This window comes from Vulpes vulpes, chromosome 14, assembly GCF_048418805.1.
Source record: "Vulpes vulpes isolate BD-2025 chromosome 14, VulVul3, whole genome shotgun sequence".
NCBI lineage: Eukaryota > Metazoa > Chordata > Mammalia > Carnivora > Canidae > Vulpes > Vulpes vulpes.
Genome location: NC_132793.1, coordinates 105,351,523 through 105,374,372, shown reverse-complemented (window position 1 = coordinate 105,374,372; position 22,850 = coordinate 105,351,523). Strand labels below are relative to the sequence as shown.

Here is a 22,850-nt window from a genome sequence, read left to right as displayed (position 1 = left end):
ATTATTTATTGTGTGCCAGGTGTTGTGCTGAATCCTCCACATAAAAATTTGACCGAGGAGCTGAAGAGAGTAGATTAAGATTTTTTGGTATCTCTTAGGAAGGTTTCTCTGGCCAAGGAATAGGTTTTAGCTAAGGTGGAAAGGGGAGGGGAGTACAGTCTGATATCAAAGATGTTTAAGATTGGCTCATACTTTGGCAAATGTGTTTATTTAAAGAATACATGAGCAATGAGCCAATAAGATATTTTAAAATATACTTATTTAGTGTCAAATGTAGTCTTTTACATCTCAGAAACTCTCAAACTGCATGATTGGAAGGCTGAGACTTAGTAACTTTTGTCTTGTCCAACCTGTCTGGTGTTGCTGTTGCTTCATTTTCCATTTGTTATCATGAAGCTACGGAATGTTTCTAAAGCTAAAACAAAATGTGGTAAAGGAAGCTTACATCAGATGTCAGTATTTGAAATATTGATTCCTATGCTCCATTTCCAACAGTTCCATCATACCATAAAATCTTAATTTTAGGAAGTAGGACCTGTTTTATGTTTTATATAGACTATCCACACTCTCTCTTGGCTTCAACTCCTTGGGTATTTCCCTAAAATAAATATCATTTATTGCATGTTTACTAAATATTAAGCACTTAACACATTATTCCCTTAATCCCTAAAATAATTATTCCAAAATTATAGATGCAGAAACTGAGGCTCAGAGAAGCTAAGTAATTTGCCTACGTTAGTATAAGTAGATTTCTGCTTAGGCGCCGGACTCCAGCCCCTGCTTTTACTCAACCAGCAGGAGCAGCTCAGTCACCTCTGGCAGTCTTCCAGGGGAAGCCAGCGTGGATACTGCAGTGTTTCTTAACAGTTCTGCCAGAAGTTTCGTTATGCCTTTCTTAGTTAAATTTTAAGGTTGCTTATTATGACAGTGTGCTTATTTTCACATTTCAAGAATGTCTTCCATCCAGTGTAGCAGTCCTGATTTTGATAGGAAGTGATCCTGGCCACATCACAGGTGAAGAGACCTGAGCTCAGGGAAGTGGCTAGGATCTGTTGTGGTACAGACCTCTATTTGTAAGATAGGAACACGAAATGAAGCTATCAGCTAGTGAATTCTGAAAATGTTATTAGGTCCTAAACTGTCTGGAATGATTCTTTAGATGGCTGTCCTTAAATACATGATATTTTTAACATTAATGATACTAAGGAACTTAATAGTTCGACCTTCAGTCTGACTCACGTGTGTGTACTGATCCATTTGCAGGGTTTGAATGCCGGTGTGGAAATGTTTACTGTGGTGTACACCGTTACTCCGATGTACACAATTGCTCTTACAATTACAAAGCTGATGCTGCTGAGAAAATCAGAAAAGAAAATCCAGTAGTTGTTGGTGAAAAGATCCAGAAGATTTGAACTCCTGCTGGAATACAAAATCCTTTGACCATCTGCAAACTAAAAATTGACTTGAGGTTTTTTTTCCTAGTCATTGGGAATGTAGAGCACTGTATCTTGCATAGACCTTTTAATCATGCATGTCATCAGAAGAATAGATTTTTGTTTTTGTTTTGAAAATGACTCTGAACATTTATTTCCATTGCAGTTTCTGTGGCTGAAAAGACTTAAGTAAACTTTACAAGTATTATCCTTTTAAGATCATTTTAATTTTAGTTGAGTGCAGAGGGCTTTTATAACAAACGTGAAGAAATTTTGGAGGGCCGTGATTTTTCCAGTATTAAACATGCATGCGTTGATCTTGCAGTTTATTTTCTCATTGTGTGTGTACATAGCTTTTCTCTGCAGCACGACCTCTGTCGATGGCGCCCCTTGGGGCACAGCTACTTACCAGTCACTGAATGTACCTTCATCCTTACGGCTGCTTTGGGGTTTTCATTAACAAAGGTTCTACATATATTAGCATATAGTTTCTTTGCACCCACTATTTATGTCTGAATCATTTGTCACAGGAGAGTGTGTGCTGATGAGATTCTAAGTTTGTGTGTTTTTAAATTTTTTTGAGCGAGGGAAGGAAAAGCTGTATGCATTTCATTGCCGACTGCAGGTTTCTTTCAGATTACGTTCATCGGTCTGTGTGTATACAATATGAAGAATGATCTGAAGTAATTGTGCTGTATTTATGTTTATCCACCAGTCTTTGATTAAATAAAAAGGAAAACCATAATTGTTCCCTTGTATTACTTTTTCTGTTATTCTTTCTGGTAGTTCATTTTGACTTTTGGTCCTTTAGTTTTCTACTATATTAGTTTTGTTCAAGTCCTGCTGCTGTTCCATGAACATCTATTTGTGACCAATCTTATGAGGATAAATTGTAATCTTAAATTCCTTTGAGTTGGAGGTGTCAGCATTTCTTTAACACCACGAACTACTTTCTGTCACGTAGATAGCAACTTTTCCAGCTCTTTTCTACATCCCGTCATGCTGAGTTAGCATCTGGTTAGGAGCTCCTTTTTCTGGTAGAATTCAAGAAAACCGAAAGGGCATAATTCAGACATGGCAGCTGGAGGATTGTAGATGAGAAAGACCATTTGTCCTGTGGTTTTCAAACTTATCTGGCAACCAATCTTTTTTTTTTTTTTAAACATGAAACATAAAACGGGTGAAAAGCACTATCTTAAAATACAAATACCTAGGCTTAAATTTGTTTACCACTACTTTATTTGTAAGTTCTATCTTACTATGTAAGAATGGCTTAGCATGAAAATCTATAAATGTAATTTATTTAAATGTAATCTGTTAATTTATTACACAAACAGATTAAAAAGAGAAAACTGTTCTCAGTAGCCCAACAGATTCAGGCTATAAGTATTTAATAGAATTTAACACCCGTTCATGATGAGAACTCCTGATAAATTAGAACGAGGGAGGAATTGCTTTAAGCTGATAGTTTCTATGTAAACCCAAACAAACGAAAAGCAGGCATCTTTCAAAAAGAGGAAACTCATTCCCTTTTTTAAAAAGTCAGAAACGGGATCCCTGGGGTCGCTCAGCGGTGCCTGCCTTTGGCCCAGGACACAATCCTGGAGTCCCGGGATCAAGTCCCACATCAGGCTCCCGGCATGGAGCCTGCTTCTCCCTCCTCCTGTGTCTCTGCCTCTCTCTCTCTCTCTCTGTCTATCATAAATAAATAAATCTTAAAAAAAAAAAACAAAAAAAAACGAAGGGCTGCTGGCTGTCCTGTGCTTGTTCAAAATTAAGTTGGAGATCCTGTATTCAATAGAATAGTCAAAACAGTCCTAAAAAGGAGAAAGGAAAAAGCACTGGATATTTACATGTTAGGTGTTTGTTCTTAGAGAAAATCCAGATGAATCTAGAGAAAGTACTAGACATAAAGAATGTGGTTAAGCAGCGAGTATGACATTAACTTTTGGAGGCTGGGTGCATTCCTGATAGTGGTAATAACTAGAAAACCAGAAGACAACTTTTATGGTAGTATCAACCCCACATACCTAGGAGATTAACCATACATATTGAAGGCCTCTTCAAGAAAAAATTCTAAAGTATTATTAAGAGACAATAACTGAGATTTCAGTAAACAGGAGGGACACATGTTAATGGCTAGGAAGACCATATAAAGATGCTGTGTAGGCAGCCCCAGTGGCGCAGTGGTTTAGCGCCGCCTGCAGCCTGGGTTGTGATCCTAGAGACCCAGGATCCGAGTCCCATGTCGGGCTTCCTGCAGGGAGCCTGCTTCTCCCTCTGCCTGTGTCTCTGCTTCTCTCTCTCATGAATAAATAAAATCTTTAAAAATAATAAAGATGCCATGTGTCCCCAGAGAAACCTATAGATGCAACGCAATTCCAATCAAAATCCCACCAAGTTTTCTCCTGGAACTTGTCAAAGCAATTATAAAGTAAAAGGTTAAAAAGATAAAGGGCTAGGGCGTTTTTGAAAAGAAAGGTCAGGGAGGTGGGCACTTGGCCTGACAGATGCTAGTGCACATTCACGTGAAGCCACATTAAAGAGTTTGGTATTAGCTAAAGGATGTATGCACTTCCCAGTGGGATAGACTTGATTGCCCAGAAAAAGGCACGTATGTACTGAACTTTGGTGTAAGAGGTGGTATGTCACGTTGGGGAAAGTTAATTTGATAATTTGAGCTAGAACAGTTGGTTATCTGTGTGGGAAAGAGTGAAAATTGACTCCTACCTCCTGCCCTAGGAAGTTATTGTCTTAAATGTAACACAAAATTTTCAAACTTGGGAAAAATGATAACTACTTCTTTGACCTTGAGATAGAGTACTACTTAAGACACAAAGCATTAACTGATAAATTTGATATTAAAATGAGGTATTTTATACCTAGGAATAAATTTAACCAACTTGGTAAAAGACCTGTACTCAGAAGACACTGGTGGAAGAAATTGAAGGTGATACAAATGAATGAAAAGATACTCCATGCTCATGGATTTGAGGAATTAATATTGTTAAAATGTCCATACTACCCAAAGTAATCTACAGATTCAGTGCAATACCTATCAGTATACTAATAGCATTTTTTCACAGAATCGGAATAAATGATACTAAAATCTGGAACCACAAAAGAGCCCAAAAGGATTTTAGTCCCATGCTTTAATGGAACTACCTCAAACTAAAAAGCTTTCACATAGTGAAGGAAACCATCAACAAGATGAAAAGGCAACCTCCCAAGGGGAGAAAATGATTTATCCAATAAGGAGTTAATATCCTATATATATATAAAGAATTCCTACAATTCAACAGCAAGAATTTTAAAAATGGGCAGAAGACCTCTGAGTAGGCACTTTTCTAAAGAAGACCTTACAGATGCCCAACAGGCACATGAAAAAGATGTTCCACATCACTCATCAGGGAAAGGCAATTCAAAACCACAAGGAGATCCCACCTCATGCCTGTCAGAATGGCTAAAATTAACCCAAGAAACAACAGGTATTGGCAAGGATGTGGAGAAAGGGGAATACTGTTCCCCTCGTACACTGTTGGTAGGAATGTAAACTGGTCCAACCACTGTGGAAAACAGTGGAGGTACCTCAATTAAAAATACCATACATTTCAATAGTTACACTTTGGACTGTTAGGGAAACCAAAAGCTAATTCAGAAAGATAAAAGCAGCATCATTTTTATTGCAGCATCGTCTACAGTAGCCAAGGTATGGAAGCAACCTATGTCTCCAGTGGGTGAGTGGATAAAGAAGATTTGTATATATAGGCACAATGTAGTATTAGTCATAAAAGAAATGAAATCTTGCCATTTGCAACAACACAGATGGACCTAGAGGTTATTTTCTTCAGTGAAATAAGAGACACATATTGTATGGTTTCACTCCTGTGGAATAAAAAAAAAAAAAAAAAAAAACATTAACTGCAGAGAACAAGCTGGTGGCTGCCAGAGAGGAGGTGGGTACAGTAGGTGATGGGGATAAAGAAGTACAAACTCATATTTAGAAAATAAGTCACGGGGATGAAAAGTACAGCACAGGGAATATAGTCAATAATACCATGAGAACTGATGACAGATGGTGATTCCACCTAACTGTGGTGAGCATTCTGAATGTATATAAATGCCAAATCACTGCCTTGTATACCTGAAACTAATACAACGTGTGTGTCAACTATATTTCAGCTTTAAAAGGAAAATGAGATCTTTTATGCACTAATACGTAATTTAAGATATCTTCAAAAAAAAAGAAAAGATGAGTTACAGATTGGGAGAAATTACAATGCAAATCAATACCAAAATGAGATACCCATTTTATATCCATTCAATTGGCAAAAATTTAAAAGTCTGGCAACATGTAGTGTTGGAGGGATCCCACATAACCTCTTCTAGGCTGCTGGTATTAGCCAAGAGTGGTTCAGTCCTTTAGAAGATTTGGGAGTTGCCTTTTATTTTTTAACCTTTTTATTGAAGTTTTTATTTATTTAAGTAATCTCTGTGCCCAACATGGGGCTCAAACTCACAACCCCGAGATCGAGTCACTTGCTCTTCTGACTGAACCAGCCAGGTGCCCCTGGTGTTACCTTTTAAAGTTGTACTTTCACACATCCTGACATGCAGAAATTTCAGTCCTAAGTATATACCCAAGAAAAACTTGCACATAGATAACAGGAGACATGAACAAGAATTTTCGTAGCACTGTTTACAGAAAGCAAAAACCTAGAAACAACCTAAGTCCCATTAAAGAATGTGTGAATAAAATATATAATCTCACAGTAGAATATTGTACAGTAATCAAAGCTAGTGATCCTTAGTGACAACAGAATAGAAGGCATAGTAAACCTTAGAGGCATAGTGAGCAAAATCTCAAAATATACAACATGCTCACCTATAAAAGTTTTAGTAAGATAACACTCCTTTGCGAGTCCTATAGATGTGATTTAGATGAAGAGAAAATAAGGATGGTACATGTAGAAGGGAGGAGGCAAGGGATGTGGTGCCATGTGGTCAAGCCCCCAACTCTAAAGAGTAAGTTCAGTTCTGTTTTCAGCAGGCTCCATGCCCAGTGTGGAGCCCAATGCAGGACTTGAATTCATGACCCTGAGATCCAGGCTAAAGCCAAAATCAAGGGTTGGACGCTTAACCAGCTGGGGCCCTGAGAGTAAGTCCATTCAGGATGCTTACGTTGGATATAACTGAAGGCAGACTGTGTGTGAACCAGTGCTGAAAGTGTCATAAATCAAAGATTAAGACTAATCCAGTTTTCTGTACCCGAGTTCCAAAGTATTAAGTTATTTATAAAGCCATTTTGATAAGCACAGTTTGAAATTGAGGATAATATATGAAATGGGCTGTTGAATCAGCTCCAGCATTCAATTTGTAATTTACTTTTTTTTTTTTTTACAAAATTGTCACAAATCCATTCACTAAATATTAAAGCCATAAATCACAAATTGTCTCATAGTTTGGTCTTCATATCTAATTTGGGATTTCTATACTGAGATCTAGCAAAACGTCCTTTCCCCTAATTTTACTGGAATGCTAACTTGTGTACTTTGCAGTGAAATTATTCCTTTGCTTTAAGCTCGAGGCTCAGAAGGCCTGTTTTTTCCTGATGTGAAGATGGTTTATGCTAAAGTGATAATGGCTAGACAGCCCCCTTTTCCCCATAGGTTGTCTAGAACATCTAAATAGATACTCTTGGGAATTTAGGAAAGGACTCCTATTGTTTGTTGTATCTTTCCAAAGACTGGCTTCCTGGCCTTGTTTTTCCTCTTTTGTTAACACACAGCATGAAGAGTAGTTGAGAGAGTCAGTAGAATGGAAAATAAGGAATGCGGTCATGAGATGGATCTCTCAGCAACATCTGGGAACCTCTGTAGAGGGAAGCCTCCCAAAAGGCCAGGGATGTCTGTAACATCAAGCAGCAGCTCCAAGAGAGGCCACTGCATATCCCACAGGTGTTAAAAGAGTAAGGGAATATTATGAATAACTCTCTTTCCTCACAAATGTGATAACTTAGATGAAATGGACCAATTCCTTGAAAGGCATAATCTACCAAAATGCACACAGGAAGAAAGATAATCTAACAGGCCTGAATCCAAAGAAATTTAATCCACAATTAATTATCTCACAAAAAGGAAAGCACCAGGTCCAGACAGGTCAATTCTACCAAACATTGAAGGAACAAATTACTATCAATTCTCTGCAACCTCTTCCAGAAAATAGAAACAGAGGGACTGTTTCCTAACTCATTTTATGGGGCCAGCATTCCCATAATAACCAAAACCAGACAAAGACATTACAAGACAAGAAAACTAAAGCCTAACATCTCTTATGAACATACGTGCAAAAATCCTCCACAAAATATTGGCAAATTGAATCCAATAATGTATAAAAAGAATTGTACCCCACAGCCGAGTGAGATTTATTTCAAGGGGCCGTTGACATCCAAAAATCAACTAATATGATCATATTCATAGGCTAATGAAGAAAATAGGGTCATATCAACAGATGCAGGAGAAGCATTAATTAAACCCAACACCCATTCATCATTAAAGAAAAAAAAACTCAGGAAAACTAAGAATATGTAGAAACCTTTTCAGCTACATGAGAAACATCTATGAAAAACCTAGTTAACATCAGATTTAGTGGTTAGAAACTAGATGTTTTCCCTCCTAGATGAAACAAGACAAGGATGTCCTGTCTCACCTCCAGTCCTATTCCACATTGTGCTGGGATTCCTAGCTAATATAGTTAAGTCACCCCCCCCACACCTAAAAAAAAAAAAAAGAAAGAAAGAAAGAAAGAAAGAAAGAAAGAAAGAAAGAAAAGAAAGAAAGAAAGAAAGAAGTTTTATAGATTGCAAAGGAAAAAAATAAAACCATCTTTGTTCACAGATGACATGATTGCCAAATTTAGGAAAATTCCAAAGGATCAACATATAAATTCCTGGAATGAATAAGCAATGATAGCAAGATTGCCAGGCACTAGGTTAATATACAAGAGTCCATTGACTTAATAATACCAGCAACAACAACAACAAAAAAATAGATTTGAAATAAACATGTTATTTTACATTAACACTGGCAAAAACATGAAATACTTAGGTAAAAAATCTAATATGTACAAGATTTCTGTCAGGAAGACTACAAAATTAATGAAAGAAATCAAAATCTAAATAAATGGAAATAAATCCATGTTCGTTCATTGAAGGATGACTCAGTATCCTCAAATTCTTCCCAAGTTGATCTATAAATCCAACACAATCCCAATCAAAATCCCAGCAGGTTGTTTGTGGATAGTGATAAAAGTGATTCAGAAGTTCCTGTGGAAAGACACACAGTCCTGGATAGCCAGGGCAGTATTGAACAAAGTCATAAGATTGACACCATCAGACTTGAAGACTCACTACAAAGCTGCCATAATCTAGACTGTGGTCATGGTGGACGAATACATCAATGGAACAGAACAGAAAGCCCAGAAATAGACCCACATAAACAGTCAACTGACTTGACAAAGGAGCAAATGCAATTCATGGAGAAAAGAGAGTCTTCAACCAGTGGCGCTGGGACGACTGGACATTCACATGCAAAAAAAATGAATCTTGACACAGACCTTGAACTTTCACAAAAATAAAATGGATCATAGACCTAAATGTAAATCACAAAACTAGAAAACAAGAAAATCTAGGTGACTTTGGGTTTGATGATGATTTTTTAGATAAAATATCAAAAGCTTGGGCAGCCCGGGTGGCTCAGCGGTTTAGCGCCACCTTCAGCCCAGGGCGTGATCCTGGATACCCGGGATCAAGTCCCACGTCAGGCTCCCTGCATGGAGCCTGCATTTCCCTCTCTGCCTCTCTCTCTCTCTCTCTCTCTCTCTCTGCCTCTCATTAATAAATAAAATCTTAAAAAATAAAATAAAATAAAACATCAAAAGCTTGACACGGGAAAGAAAACACTGCTAGGCTGGACTTTATCAAAGTTAAAAATTGCTCTGTAAATGACCCTATTAAGAGAATGAAAAGACAAGCCAGAGACAAGCAGAAAATATTCACAAAACACATATCCGAAAAAGGACTTTTACCCAAAATATGTAAATAACTCAAACCTTAACTATGAGAAACCAACCCAATTGAATAATGGGCAAAATATCTGAACAATCACCTCATCAAAGAAGACATATGTTATGATAACCAAATGGAGAGATGCTCAACTTAATAAGTCATTGGGGAAATGAAAATTGACTGAGATACCACTACCTATGTATTTTTATAAATATGTTTATGTATGTGTATATATCACATGTGTATATAATAGCTAAGATTGAAAACCCCAAATGCTATCTCATTCATTGCTGGTGGGAACACAGCATGATGCAGCCACTTTGCAAGATAGTTTGACAGTTTCTTGAAAGATAGTTTGGCAGTTTCTAAACATAGTCTTAACCCTACAAGCTAGCAGTTGCACTCCTAGGTATAATTTGTCCTTAAGACTTAAAAATGACTTAAAAAGTCAAGACCTGCACACAGTCAAGACCTGCACACAGATGTTTTTAGCAGGTTTCCTTATAATTCCCCAAAATTGTAAGCCACCAAGATGTCTTTCAATAGGTGCACGGACAAACAAACCATGGTCCATCCAGACAATAGAACGGTATCAGCGATGGAAAGAAATGAGTTGACAAGGCACAAAGACAGGGAGACATCTTAAATGTAAATTGGGAAGTGAAAGAAGCCAGCGTGAAAAGGCTGGCAACTGTGTATGACGACAGCGACAGAGTGGTGGTTATGGTCCGAGTGGAGGATGGAAGACAGGAAGCATAGACCGGCGAAGCGTGGGATTTTCAGGGCAGTGAAAGAAAGTCCGTATGATCCTGTAATGGTGGCTCAATGACATGATGCATTTGTCAAAGCTGAGGACTGGACAACACAAGGTGTAGAACCATACTGTCAACCATGGGCTTCAGTTGATGATAATGTATCAGTACTGGTGCATCAATTGTAACAAATCCACACAAATCCAAGATGTTAATAATAGCAGACTGTTGGGGGTAGAAGATAAGTGGGACGCTGTGTACTTTTTATTTTTCTGTAAACTTAAGACTGCTTTAAAAAACAAAGTCTAGGGACGCCTAGGTGGCTCAGCGGTTGAGCATCTGCCTTCGGCTCAGGTCGTGATCTTGGAGACCCAGGATCAAGATCAAGTCCCGCATTGGGCTCCCTGCATGGAGCCTGTTTCTCCCTCTGCCTGTGTCTCTGCCTCTCTCTGTGTCTCTCATGAATAAACAAATAAAATCTTTTTTTTTTAAGTCTATTAGTTAAAAATGCCAAGTGCTCTTCTTTGATGGTAGGTTCAGACAAGTCTGTAGAGACCCCTGCAAGGTAGATTGGGTTGGGCCTGCTTCTCCTGGCTCTCTGGTTTGCTGTATTTTTTGGCAGCAGAGTAAACCTTTCACCCTTTTAAAACAATGTCATGTTAAATTCCAGGGCCCTGGGATACCGCCACAGACAGCAGCGGAGTCTGCAGGAGTGCTGTCTAGTATAGTAACCACCAGCCATGGGTGGCATTGTAAACTTAAATTTAAATAAGCTTAAATTAAGTAAAATGAGGACTTTGATTCTTCATTCACAGATGACGTTTCAGATGCTCTGGTGGCTCTGTGTTGGGTAGCACAGATCTAGAACACCTTTGTCCTCGCAGAACTTTGTTAGATCACGGTGGTCTGGCCCAGTGATTGTGTCTGGTGTGGCTGCCCTGGTTTCTCCCCTCCGTGGTGGACGGGCGGCTTCCGGATGCCCCTGGGGTGTTCAGCACAGAGGGATGGGGGTGGGTCAGGGGCTTGGAATCAGACTCAGAGGAGGCAGATGACAGACAAGGAAAGCTTTTGGTCCAGAAACCTTAGGGAGAGAGAAACAGGCCTGACCTGGATGCTTCATTCCTGGGGAATCTTAGAAGAAGGGAGCAGAGATGTTGATGAGCAGTTGGTGAGCAGTTCCTGAGAGAGGAAAGCCGCATCTGGGGGAGAGAGGCCCTGAGAATTGTCTGCTCCACACCTAATGGGGTAGAGATGGAGTGCATGGTAAGTGTCGAAATTCCTCTGCATTTCTGGGTGTGCAGGGAGACACACAGCTGTAATGTAAAAGGGCCCGGAAAACTCACTTGGGAAAAGGAGGAGTTTGGACGGAAAATCCTCCAGTATGTATTCATGTGAGACTGAGAAACAAAGAGATGAGTATCTTGCTGAAATCATGGGGATGGAGAATCTGAATTCAGAGTCCCTTGTTGCAGTGGTAACCATAAATGGAAACTCACTACATGCTACACATCATCTTGTCAGGCCACCTGTCTATCATAGTCTTCTTCTAAAGGTCTTCTAGATCAGCTTCAGTCCCCACATGGCTGTCAGGTGGGTGCTCCACCAAGACATGGACACACACAGTGGCACCTGGTACAGGTAGAGCAGCCTGAAGCCGGGGGGGGGGGCAGAAAGGGGAGACCTGGTGCTGCAAGCCCCCCCAAGGCGCTGGTTGGGCTGGTTCCCTTGGCTTTGCACTTGGGGAGTCTAGAAACCGGGAGCTGTGACAGAGGCCCCACGCTCGGATGGAGCGTGTATCTTCTCTCCTTCAGGCTCATGCCTGGAAATGTTTATTGCACACATTTTAGAGTGGGCATCTTGTGTGTGGCATGTGTGGCATACATTTTGTCATCAGAGGAATATGTATCCTATGCAAACCCACAGGATATTCTGTGCTCTCAAAGGAGCTCACCACGTAGGGGACCTTGGGGATTGCCCTCAGGTATTTTGAGTGCTAGTGATGTCATAGGGTGGGTAGAAGGGTAACGGGTGGGCCTCCTGAGGACTGCAAAGAGGCCACCTGACCCATTACCCCCACTGCAGGCAGTGTCCCCCTCCTGCGTACCTGAGGGCCTCCAGTAGCTGTGCCCTTTCCCCTTCTCTTGCAAGGGAGTGAGGGGCGCGCCTGTGTGAAGGGGCCCCCAGTGCAGCTGCTGGAGCCTCTGGGTGCTGGACTGTAGCATCCGAATTTGGTGCCTCCCAGGCTCAAACCAGCCCTTGGCCGTGGAGGTCCTGAGAGCATCCGCACCCTCCGCCCAGGAGCCCGCGCACAGGCAGTCATGCTGGGAAACCCCGCGCACACAGATCTTCATCCGTGGGTTCCCCAGGCACCGCAACGTCTTCAGCTGCTGAAACTGGCCACGTGGAAACACATTCAGGAGAAAATTACAGGGACTAATAACCAGAGCAGAGAGTAGGGTGGTGGGGTTGCGGGCAGTCGTTTTGTCTGCAAGGGGTGTAACGGACATGCTCAACACATCCCCCTCCCCAAAGGGAAGGAGGAAAGAGAATACAGCGTATTTGCAAGTTGGTTCGCATGGTTTTTTGCCAAATGGAGAACAGCTTCGGCGTTTTCAGGCACGATGTATAATTAGTGGGTTGGCGAGTCTATTTTAAAACTATAAAATCTTCCTCCCCCTCAGTTCTCTCGTGCCCACACCCCTGCCCACAGGCACATGTGCCCCACGCCCCTCCCCCAGAAGGGCTGTTGGTTCTGTGTCTCCGAGGCCCTCGCCAGCCCGCTGAGCTCAGCAGAGCTGTCGCTGAAGCTGCCAGGGTGGGAGCCGGCTCTCGGCCCAGGCCCCCTGGGGGGGGGGGGCTCACTGGTTACTGATTCCTGGCCTTCGCTCCGCCGTTGGATATTAACCCCTCTGTATTTGCAGAGCACCCGTCCGGTGCCCGCTGTGGGCTGGGTGTTGGCAGAGCGGCGTACCAGACGTACCAGACGAGACACTTCGAGCCGTAGGAGGAGGAGCCGGGCCAACAGCACAGAACCTGGGAACAGCTCCGGGCCCTCAGCCCAGGCAGCCCTGGAATCAGGCCCCTGGTCAGGCCTCAGGACAGCTGCAGCACGCCCCTCCTCTTCCCCCTTCTGGAACCTCCTGAAACCAGCCAGACCACCTGCCTCTGCCACATCTGCCTTCATCCCTCCCAGGGCAGATTAACCATGGTCGGGGTGGGAGAGCCAGGGGGCTGGGCACGGCGGAGCCCCTGACCTGGAGATCGAGGGCCGGCTCCGGTCACTTCGGGGCCTCGGGTCCGGGGCAGCGCTGCCTCTGCTTTCAGGCCCTCCGCTCACGGGACTCCTGCAGCTTCCAGCCTGTCATCCCTCCAGGCCGAAGGCAGGACAGCCTCCCTGCCTCTGCACCCACACTGTGCCATTTCCCAGGGAGCCCCGAGGACCGGTCCCTGGCCACTCTGCTAAGTGCGCTGGATGTGATGTGATGTCATCCCTGCTGCACTCACAGCCCCTTCTCATTCGCATGTGCACCTCAGGTGATTCCAGATAATGCCTGGAATCTATCCTAACACATTCTCTCTTCCTTCCCCCCTCCTTCCTCCCCCTCCTACCCTCCCCCCCTCCCTGCTCTGTGTTCCTCCTCCTCCTCTTCCCTCCTCCTCCCTCCTCCCCTCCCTCCTCCTCCCTCCTCCCCTCCCTCCTCCTCCTCCCGTACATCACTCACTCACAGGTATAATATTGTATTCTAACTGCAAGTTACATGCTACGTGTCTTACTGCTGACCTCGTTGAGAAGGCAGAGCTGTTTCAGCAGAGATGAATGAGCAAGGGGTCCGGGAGGGAGGAACTGAGGCCTGGCTCTGAACAGTGAAGATCACTGAGGCTGATGTAGGGAGGAGGACAGTGGGAAGTGGGCAGAAGAGTCCCAACTTCTTCTTTTTTTTTTTTTTTAATTAATTTTTATTGGTGTTCAATTTACCAACATACAGAAAAACACCCAGTGCTCATCCCGTCAAGTGTCCACCTCAGTGCCCGTCACCCATTCCCCTCCAACACCCGCCCTCCTCCCCTTCCACCACCCCTAGTTCGTTTCCCCGAGTTAGGAGTCTTTATGTTCTGTCTCCCTTCCTGATATTTCCCAACATTTCTTCTCCCTTCCTTTATATTCCCTTTCACCATTATTCATATTCCCCAAATGAATGAGAACATACACTGTTTGTCCCTCTCCGATTGACTTATTTCACTCAGCATAATACCCTCCAGTTCCATCCACGTTGAAGCAAATGGTGGGTATTTGTCGTTTCTAATGGCTGAGTAATATTCCATTGTATACATAAACCACATCTTCTTTATCCATTCATCTTTCGATGGACACCGAGGCTCCTTCCACAGTTTGGCTATTGTGGCCATTGCTGCTAGAAACATCGGGGTGCAGGTGTCCCGACGTTTCATTGCATCTGAATCTTTGGGGTAAATCCCCAACAGTGCAATTGCTGGGTCGTAGGGCAGGTCTATTTTTAACTCTTTGAGGAACCTCCACACAGTTTTCCAGAGTGGCTGCACCAGTTCACATTCCCACCAACAGTGTAAGAGTGTTCCCTTTTCTCCGCATCCTCTCCAACATTTGTGGTTTCCTGCCTTGTTAATTTTCCCCATTCTCACTGGTGTGAGGTGGTATCTCATTGTGGTTTTGATTTGTATTTCCCTGATGGCAAGTGATGCAGAGCATTTTCTCATGTGCATGTTGGCCATGTCCATGTCTTCCTCTGTGAGATTTCTCTTCATGTCTTTTGCCCATTTCATGATTGGATTGTTTGTTTCTTTGGTGTTGAGTTTAATAAGTTCTTTATAGATTTTGGAAACTAGCCCTTTATCTGATATGTCATTTGCAAATATCTTCTCCCATTCTGTAGGTTGTCTTTTAGTTTTGTTGACTGTATCCTTTGCTGTGCAAAAGCTTCTTATCTTGATGAAGTCCCAATAGTTCATTTTTGCTTTTGTTTCTTTTGCCTTTGTGGATGTATCTTGCAAGAAGTTACTGTGGCCAAGTTCAAAAAGGGTGTTGCCTGTGTTCTCCTCTAGGATTTTGATGGAATCTTGTCTCACATTTAGATCTCTCATCCATTTTGAGTTTATCTTTGTGTATGGTGAAAGAGAGTGGTCCAGTTTCATTCTTCTGCATGTGGATGTCCAATTTTCCCAGCACCATTTATTGAAGAGACTGTCTTTCTTCCAATGGATAGTCTTTCCTCCTTTATCGAATATTAGATGACCGTACATTTCAGGGTCCACTTCTGGGTTCTCTATTCTGTTCCATTGATCTATGTGTCTGTTTTTGTGCCAGTACCACACTGTCTTGATGACCACAGCTTTGTAGTACAACCTGAAATCTGGCATTGTGATGCCCCCAGCTATGGTTTTCTTTTTTAAAATTCCCCTGGCTATTCGGGGTCTTTTCTGATTCCACACAAATCTTAAAACAATTTGTTCTAACTCTCTGAAGAAAGTCCATGGTATTTTGATAGGGATTGCATTAAACGTATAAATTGCCCTGGGTAACATTGACATTTTTACAATATTAATTCTGCCAATCCATGAGCATGGAATATTTTTCCATCTCTTTGTGTCTTCCTCAATTTCTTTCAGAAGTGTTCTATAGTTTTTAGGGTATAGATCTTTTACCTCTTTGGTTAGGTTTATTCCTAGGTATCTTATGCTTTTGGGTGCAATTGTAAATGGGATTGACTCCTTAATTTCTCTTTCTTCAGTCTCATTGTTAGTGTATAGAAATGCCATTGATTTCTGGGCATTGATTTTGTATCCTGCCACGCTACCAAATTTCTGTATGAGTTCTAGCAATCTTGGGGTGGAGTCTTTTGGGTTTTCTATGTAGAGTATCATGTCATCGGCGAAGAGGGAGAGTTTGACTTCTTCTTTGCCAATTTGAATGCCTTTAATGTCTTTTTGTTGTCTGATTGCTGACGCGAGGACTTCCAGAACGATGTTGAACAGCAGTGGTGAGAGTGGACATCCCTGTCTTGTTCCTGATCTTAGGGGAAAGGCTCCCAGTGCTTCCCCATTGAGAATGATATTTGCTGTGGGCTTTTCGTAAATGGCTTTTAAGATGTGGAGGAAAGTTCCCTCTATCCCAACACTCTGAAGGGTTTTGATCAGGAATGGATGCTGTATTTTGTCAAATGCTTTCTCTGCATCTAATGAGAGTATCATATGGTTCTTGGTTTTTCTCTTGCTGATATGATGAATCACATTGATGGTTTTACGAGTGTTGAACCAGCCTTGTGTCCCAGGGATAAATCCTACTTGGTCATGGTGAATAATTTTCTTAATGTGTTGTTGGATCCTATTGGCTAGTATCTTGTTGAGAATTTTTGCATCCATGTTCATCAGGGATATTGGTCTGTAATTCTCCTTTTTGGTGGGGTCTTTGTCTGGTTTCGGAATTAAGGTGATGCTGGCCTCATAGAACGAATTTGGAAGTACTCCATCTCTTTCTATCTTTCCAAACAGCTTTAGTAGAATAGGTGTGGTTTCTTCTTTAAACGTTTGATAGAATTCCCCTGGGAAGCCATCTGGCCCTGGACTCTTGTGTCTTGGGAGGTTTTTGATGACTGCTTTAATTTCCTCCCTGGTTATTGGCCTGTTCAGGTTTTCTATTTCTTCCTGCTCCAGTTTTGGTAGTTTGTGGCTTTCCAGGAATGCGTCCATTTCTTCTAGATTTCCTAATTTATTGGCGTACAGCTGTTCATAATATGTTTTTAAAATCGTTTGTATTTCCTTGGTGTTGGTAGTGATCTCTCCTTTCTCATTCATGATTTTATTAATTTGAGTCTTCTCTCTCTTCTTTTTAATAAGGTTGGCTAATGGTTTATCTATCTTATTAATTCTTTCAAAGAACCAACTCCTGGTTCTGTTGATCTATTCCACAGTTCTTTTGGTCTCGATATCATTGAGTTCTGCTCGAATTTTAATTAACTCTCTTCTTCTGCTGGGGGTGGGGTCTATTTGTTGCTTTTTCTCTAGTTCCTTTATGTGTAAGGTGAGCTTTTGAATTTGAGATCTTTCCAGTTTTTGAATGGATGCTTGTATTGCCATGTATTTCCCCCTCAGGACTGCTTTTGCTGCATCCCAAAGATTTTGAACGGTTGTATCTTCATTCTCATTAGTTTCCATGAATCTTTTTAATTCTTCCTTAATTTCCTGGTTGACCTTTTCATCTTTTAGCAGGATGGTCCTTAACCTCCACGTGTTTGTGGTCCTTCCATACTTCTTGTTGTGATTAAGTTCTAATTTCAAGGCATTATGGTCTGAGAATATACAAGGGACTATCCCGATCTTTTGGTATCGGTTCAGACCCGATTTGTGACCCAGTATGTGGTCTATTCTGGAGAAAGTTCCATGTGCACTTGAGAAGAATGTGTATTCAGTTGAGTTTGGATGTAAAGTTCTGTAGATATCTGTGAAATCCATCTGGTCCAGTGTATCATTTAAAGCTCTCGTTTCTTTGGAGATGTTGTGCTTAGAAGACCTATCCAGGGTAGAAAGAGCTAGATTGAAGTCACCAAGTATAAGTGTATTATTATCAAGGTATTTCTTGAGTTTGGTTATTAATTGGTTTAAATATTTGGCAGCTCCCACATTCGGGGCATATATATTGAGGATTGTTAAGTCCTCTTGTTGGATAGATCCTTTGAGTATGAGATAGTGTCCCTCTTCATCTCTCACTATAGTCTTTGGGGTAAATTTTAATTTATCTGATATAAGGATGGCAACCCCTGCTTTCTTTTGAGGACCATTTGAATGGTAAATGGTTCTCCAACCTTTTATTTTCAGGTTGTAGGTGTCCTTCTGTCTAAAATGAGTCTCTTGTAGACAGCAAATAGATGGGTCCTGCTTTTTTATCCAGTCTGAAACCCTGCGCCTTTTGATGGGGTCATTAAGCCCGTTCACGTTCAGAGTTACTATTGATAGATATGAGTTTAGTGTCATCATATCTATTCAGTCCTTGTTTTTGTGGATTGTTCCACTGAACTTCTTCTTAAAGGGGAATTTTAAGAGTCCCCCTTAAAATTTCTTGCAGAGCTGGTTTGGAGGTTACATATTCTTTCAGTTCCTGCCTGTCTTGGAAGCTCTTTATCTCTCCTTCCATTTTGAATGAAAGCCTTGCTGGATAAAGTATTCTTGGTTGCATGTTCTTTTCATTTAGGACCCTGAATATATCCTGCCAGCCCTTTCTGGCCTGCCAGGTCTCTGTGGAGAGGTCTGCTGTTACCCTAATATTCCTCCCCATAAAAGTCAGGGACTTTTTTTCTCTTGCTGCTTTAAGGATCTTCTCCTTATCTTTGGAATTTGCAAGCTTCACTATTAAATGTCGAGGTGTTGAACGGTTTTTGTTGATTTTAGGGGGGGATCTCTCTATTTCCTGGATCTGAATGCCTGTTTCCCTTCCCAGATTAGGAAAGTTTTCAGCTAGGATTTGTTCAAATACATATTCTGGCCCTCTGGCCCTTTCGGCGCCCTCAGGAACCCCAATTAAACGTAGGTTTTTCTTCCTCAGGCTGTCATTTATTTCCCTTAATCTATCCTCATGATCTTTTAATTGCTTGTCTCTTTTTTCCTCAGTTTCCCTCTTTGCCATCAACTTGTCTTCTATGTCACTCACTCGTTCTTCCACCTCGTTAACCCTCGTCGTTAGGACTTCTAGCTTGGATTGCATCTCATTTAATTGATTTTTAATTTCTGCCTGATTGGATCTAAATTCTGCAGTCATGAAGTCTCTTGAGTCCTTTATGTTTTTTTCTAGAACCACCAGTCGCTGTAAAATAGTGCTTCTGAATTGGCTTTCTGACATTGAATTGTAATCCATATTTTGTAACTCTGTGGGAGAGTGGGCTGTTTCTGATTCTTTTTTTTGAGGTGAGGTTTTCCTTCTAGTCATTTTGCTCAGTGCAGAGTGGCCAAAAACAAGTTGTATTGGGAAAAGGAGAAAAAGAGAGAGAAGGAAAGAAAAGAGAAAAAGAAAAAAGAGAAAGAAGAAAAAAAAAAGGGGGGGGGGGAGAAGAAAAAGAAAGAAAAAGAAAGGAGAAAAAAGAAAAAAAAAGGGTGGGGTGGGGGAAGCAATCAGAAATCAAGAAGAAAGAAAGAAAAAAAAAAGCACAAAACAAAACAAAACAAAACAAAAAAACACGGGGGAGTATCTTCCGATTCTGTGTACTTTAAGTCCCTTGACTTCCCTTGGAACTGGTCCGTCTCGCTGGTCTTCTGGGGGAGGGGCCTGCTGTGCTGACTCTCAGGTGTTAGCACTTGGGGGAGCTGCTCTGCCCCTGCCTGGTGCAGGGCTCAGTGGGGGTCGTTTACCCCGTGAGGCCCCGGGAGGAAGCCACAGTGGCGGGGGCAGCTCTGGAGCCCTGGAGTCAGCCCCCGCAGTAGCTCCGGGGCTCTCCGTCTGCAGGGCCTGGGGGCTCTGGGGCGGGGCCGCTGATCTGCTCAGCTCCAGGCAGGAGCGTCCTCGCTGTTCTGGGCCCTCCCGGCCTCTGCCTGTCCCGGGGGAGGCCGGATCCTGGGCTGTGTCCCGGCGCCCTGTGCTCCGGGGCCTGCGCTGTTGGATTCGCGCTCCCGCCCCGCAGCCCCCTCCGCGGAGCCGCCGCCCGAGCCCCTCCGAGCTGTTCCCGGAGCCGCGCAGCCCCCTCCGCGCGGAGCTTCTTCCTCTGCCCGAGCCGCCGCCTCTGAGCTGTTCCCGGAGCCCCGCAGCCCCCTTCGCGGAGCCGCAGGCCGAGTCACTCCGAGCTGCTCCCGGAGCCCCGCAGCCCCCTGCGCGGAGCCGCCGCCCGAGCCCCTCCGAGCTGTTCCCGGAGCCGCGCTGCCCCCTCCGCGGAGCTTCTTCCTCCGCCCGAGCCGCCGCCGCCGAGCTGTTCCCGGGGCCGCGAAGCCCCCTCCGCGGAGCCGCCGCCCGAGCCCCTCCGAGCTGCTCCGGGTCCCGCCGAGCGCTGCAGCCCTTAGGGAGCTCGGCGCATCTCCCAGGGCGCAGTTCCTCTGTTCTGTCCCCGGGAGCCCGAGGGCATCCCCGCCTTTCTGGGGATCCTGCTCCAATTCCCCGGGAGGCCTTTCCACGGGGAAGGTCGGTGCAGCTCCTGCTCCTCCGGGACGGGGCTCTCCTGTCCTGGGGACACTCGCCCCGGCCTCAGCCTGGCTCCTCGCGGGGCCCCTCCCCCTCGGAGGCCTTTTGTTCCTTTATTTCTTTTTCCCCGTCTTCCTACCTGGATAGAAGCGCGAACTCTTCTCACTGTAGCGTTCCAGCTGGTCTCTCTTTAAATCTCAGGCCGAATTCGTAGATTTTCAGGATGATTGGATGGTTTTCTGGGTAATTTGTTGGGGACAGGTGACCTGGAGACCCTACTCCTCCGCCATCTTGCCTGTTTCTTCCCCCCAACTTCTTCTTTATGTGTAGGTCTTTCTGTCTGTTGTTATTATTATTCGTCAAAAAATGTTTTTGAAGGAAAAGGGCTATTTTTTACAAACCAAACCTCGGGATGGTTCTACAACCTTTAAATGTTCTTCATTAAAATAATGTCTAGGATTTCGGCTTAAATTTATTTTCAGTCCGCTCTACTTGTGTAGTCCTTGATTCATGAACATCTCCTCCCAACTTTATTGAGGTATAATTGACACATAACACTGTGTCACTTCAAGGTGTACAGTGTATTGACTGATACATTTACTAGTTGCAGGATGATTAGCACCTCCATCCCATCACACAGCTACCAGGTCTTTTTTATGATGAAAACATTTAAGATCTACTCTCTTGGGATGCCTGGGTGGCTCAGCCGTTCAGTGTCTGCTTTTCGCCCAGGGCATGATCCTGGAGTCCTGGGATTGAGTCCCGTATCTGGCTCCTTGCGAGGAGCCTGCTTCTCCCTCCACCTGTGTCTCTGCCTCTCTCTGTGTCTCTCATGAATAAATAAATAAAATCTAAACAAAAAAAAAATCTAATCTCTTAGCAATATTCAAGCATATGATACAGTATTACCAATACAACCACCACACTGTATATTAGACCTTCAAACTTAGTATATTTTAAAGATTTTATTATTTATTTGAGAGAGTGAGCACATGTGTGTGAGAGAAGCACAAGCAGGAGCAGAAGGAGAGGGAGAAACCAACTCTCTGCTGAGCATGGAGCCTGATGGGGGCCTCCATCCCTGGACCGTAGGATCACAACTGAGCCAAAGGCAGACACTCAACCACTGAGCCACCCAGGCATCCCCAAACTTAATTAAAAAAAAAATTAAATGAAGCATCGTTGGCATACTAGTTTCAGATGGATAATGTAGTGATTCAACACTGTGTGCATTCTCAAGGGCTCACCGAGGTAAGTGCAGTCCCCTCCTGTCACCATACAAAGTGATTACAATATTATTGACCATATTCTCTGTGCTGTATGTTTTTCATCCCTGTGACTTTTTACTTTATAACTGGAAGTTTGTACCTCTTCATCCTCTTCACTCCTGTCCTCTGTCTCCCCACCTCACCCTCCTCTGGCAACCACCACTTTGTTCTGTGTCTAGGAGTCTGTTCCTGTTCAGTTTGTTTTGTTTGAGTATGAGTGAAATCATATAGTATTTGTCTCTGACTTATTTCACTTAACATAAGTGCTCATAAATGGCAGGATCTCATTTTTTTGATGTCTGAGTAATACTCCATTGTGTGTGTGTGTGTGTGTGTGTGTGTGTGTATCACAGCTTTATGCATTCATCTGTGGGTGGACAGGTGGGTTGGTTGCTTATCTTGGCTATTGTAAATAACGCTGCAGTAGATGTCGGGGTGCATGCATTTTTTTTTGGATCAATTCATTAGCTTTTGATTCTAACGTAAAAATTCCAATGCAAATCAACCAAAAGTCAGTGTTTCAAATACTAGTTTGTGTATTAATAAGTAGTGCGCAGCCTATACTTACATAATTCTAACTTTTTAAGAATTTCAAAATTTTAAAACATAATTTTATTAGATCTCTAAGAAATTTACATTTATATCATAAACGTACTTTCAATCAGTGATGACCACTTTGCTTTTATAGTAGTGTTCTCTCCTTTTCTGATTGTCTTCTTCATAAAGAAGAGCAAAACTCCGAAACAAAGGAATGGCTAACATTCTGGTCAGATGTCCCTGCAGGGAGAAGTGCTGGATTGATGCGGAGCTCTGTGCCAGGCATTATTTGACCATCAGGCAGGTGCCAGCGTAGGCCTGACTCTTACTCTGTTCTGCAGATGAGCAAACTCTGGAGGGCAGAGGTGAACTTGCTCCGGGCCCCGCACTTCCTTGCTGTCCCCGGCGGACCTGAGCTCTCCGTGCGTTCAGCTGTGACCCCCTGCCCGGACCTGCGCTGTCCCGTCCCCGCTCTCACGAGCTCCTACGAGCACCTGCGTCCAGTTAGTTCACTGCGGAGCCGCCCTGGAGGCAGCAGGAGCGGGGCCCTCCGGGGGACGAAGCCCTCGCAGCGGCCGGAGGTTAAGTCCAGCGGCTCGTCCGCGTCATTCTGACGTCAGAATGTGAAACCGCAGGGGAGCTTCACTTTTTAGACCTCATTCT

General features: G+C 43.2%; 1 protein-coding gene across 11 annotated transcripts in view; it reads left to right on the top strand.

Annotated features, from left to right (window-relative positions):
* Positions 1-2,178, top strand: part of ZFAND6 (zinc finger AN1-type containing 6) — a 64,282-nt gene extending 62,104 nt beyond the window's left edge. For all 11 annotated transcript variants that reach the window (XM_072737484.1, XM_072737488.1, XM_072737483.1 and 8 more), the window contains one exon: positions 1,264-2,178. In XM_072737484.1, coding sequence (XP_072593585.1) covers positions 1,264-1,412 — 149 coding nt within the window. In that variant the 3' untranslated portion in view covers positions 1,413-2,178. The remainder of the gene's footprint in view (positions 1-1,263) is intronic.
* The last annotated feature ends 20,672 nt before the right edge of the window (positions 2,179-22,850 follow it).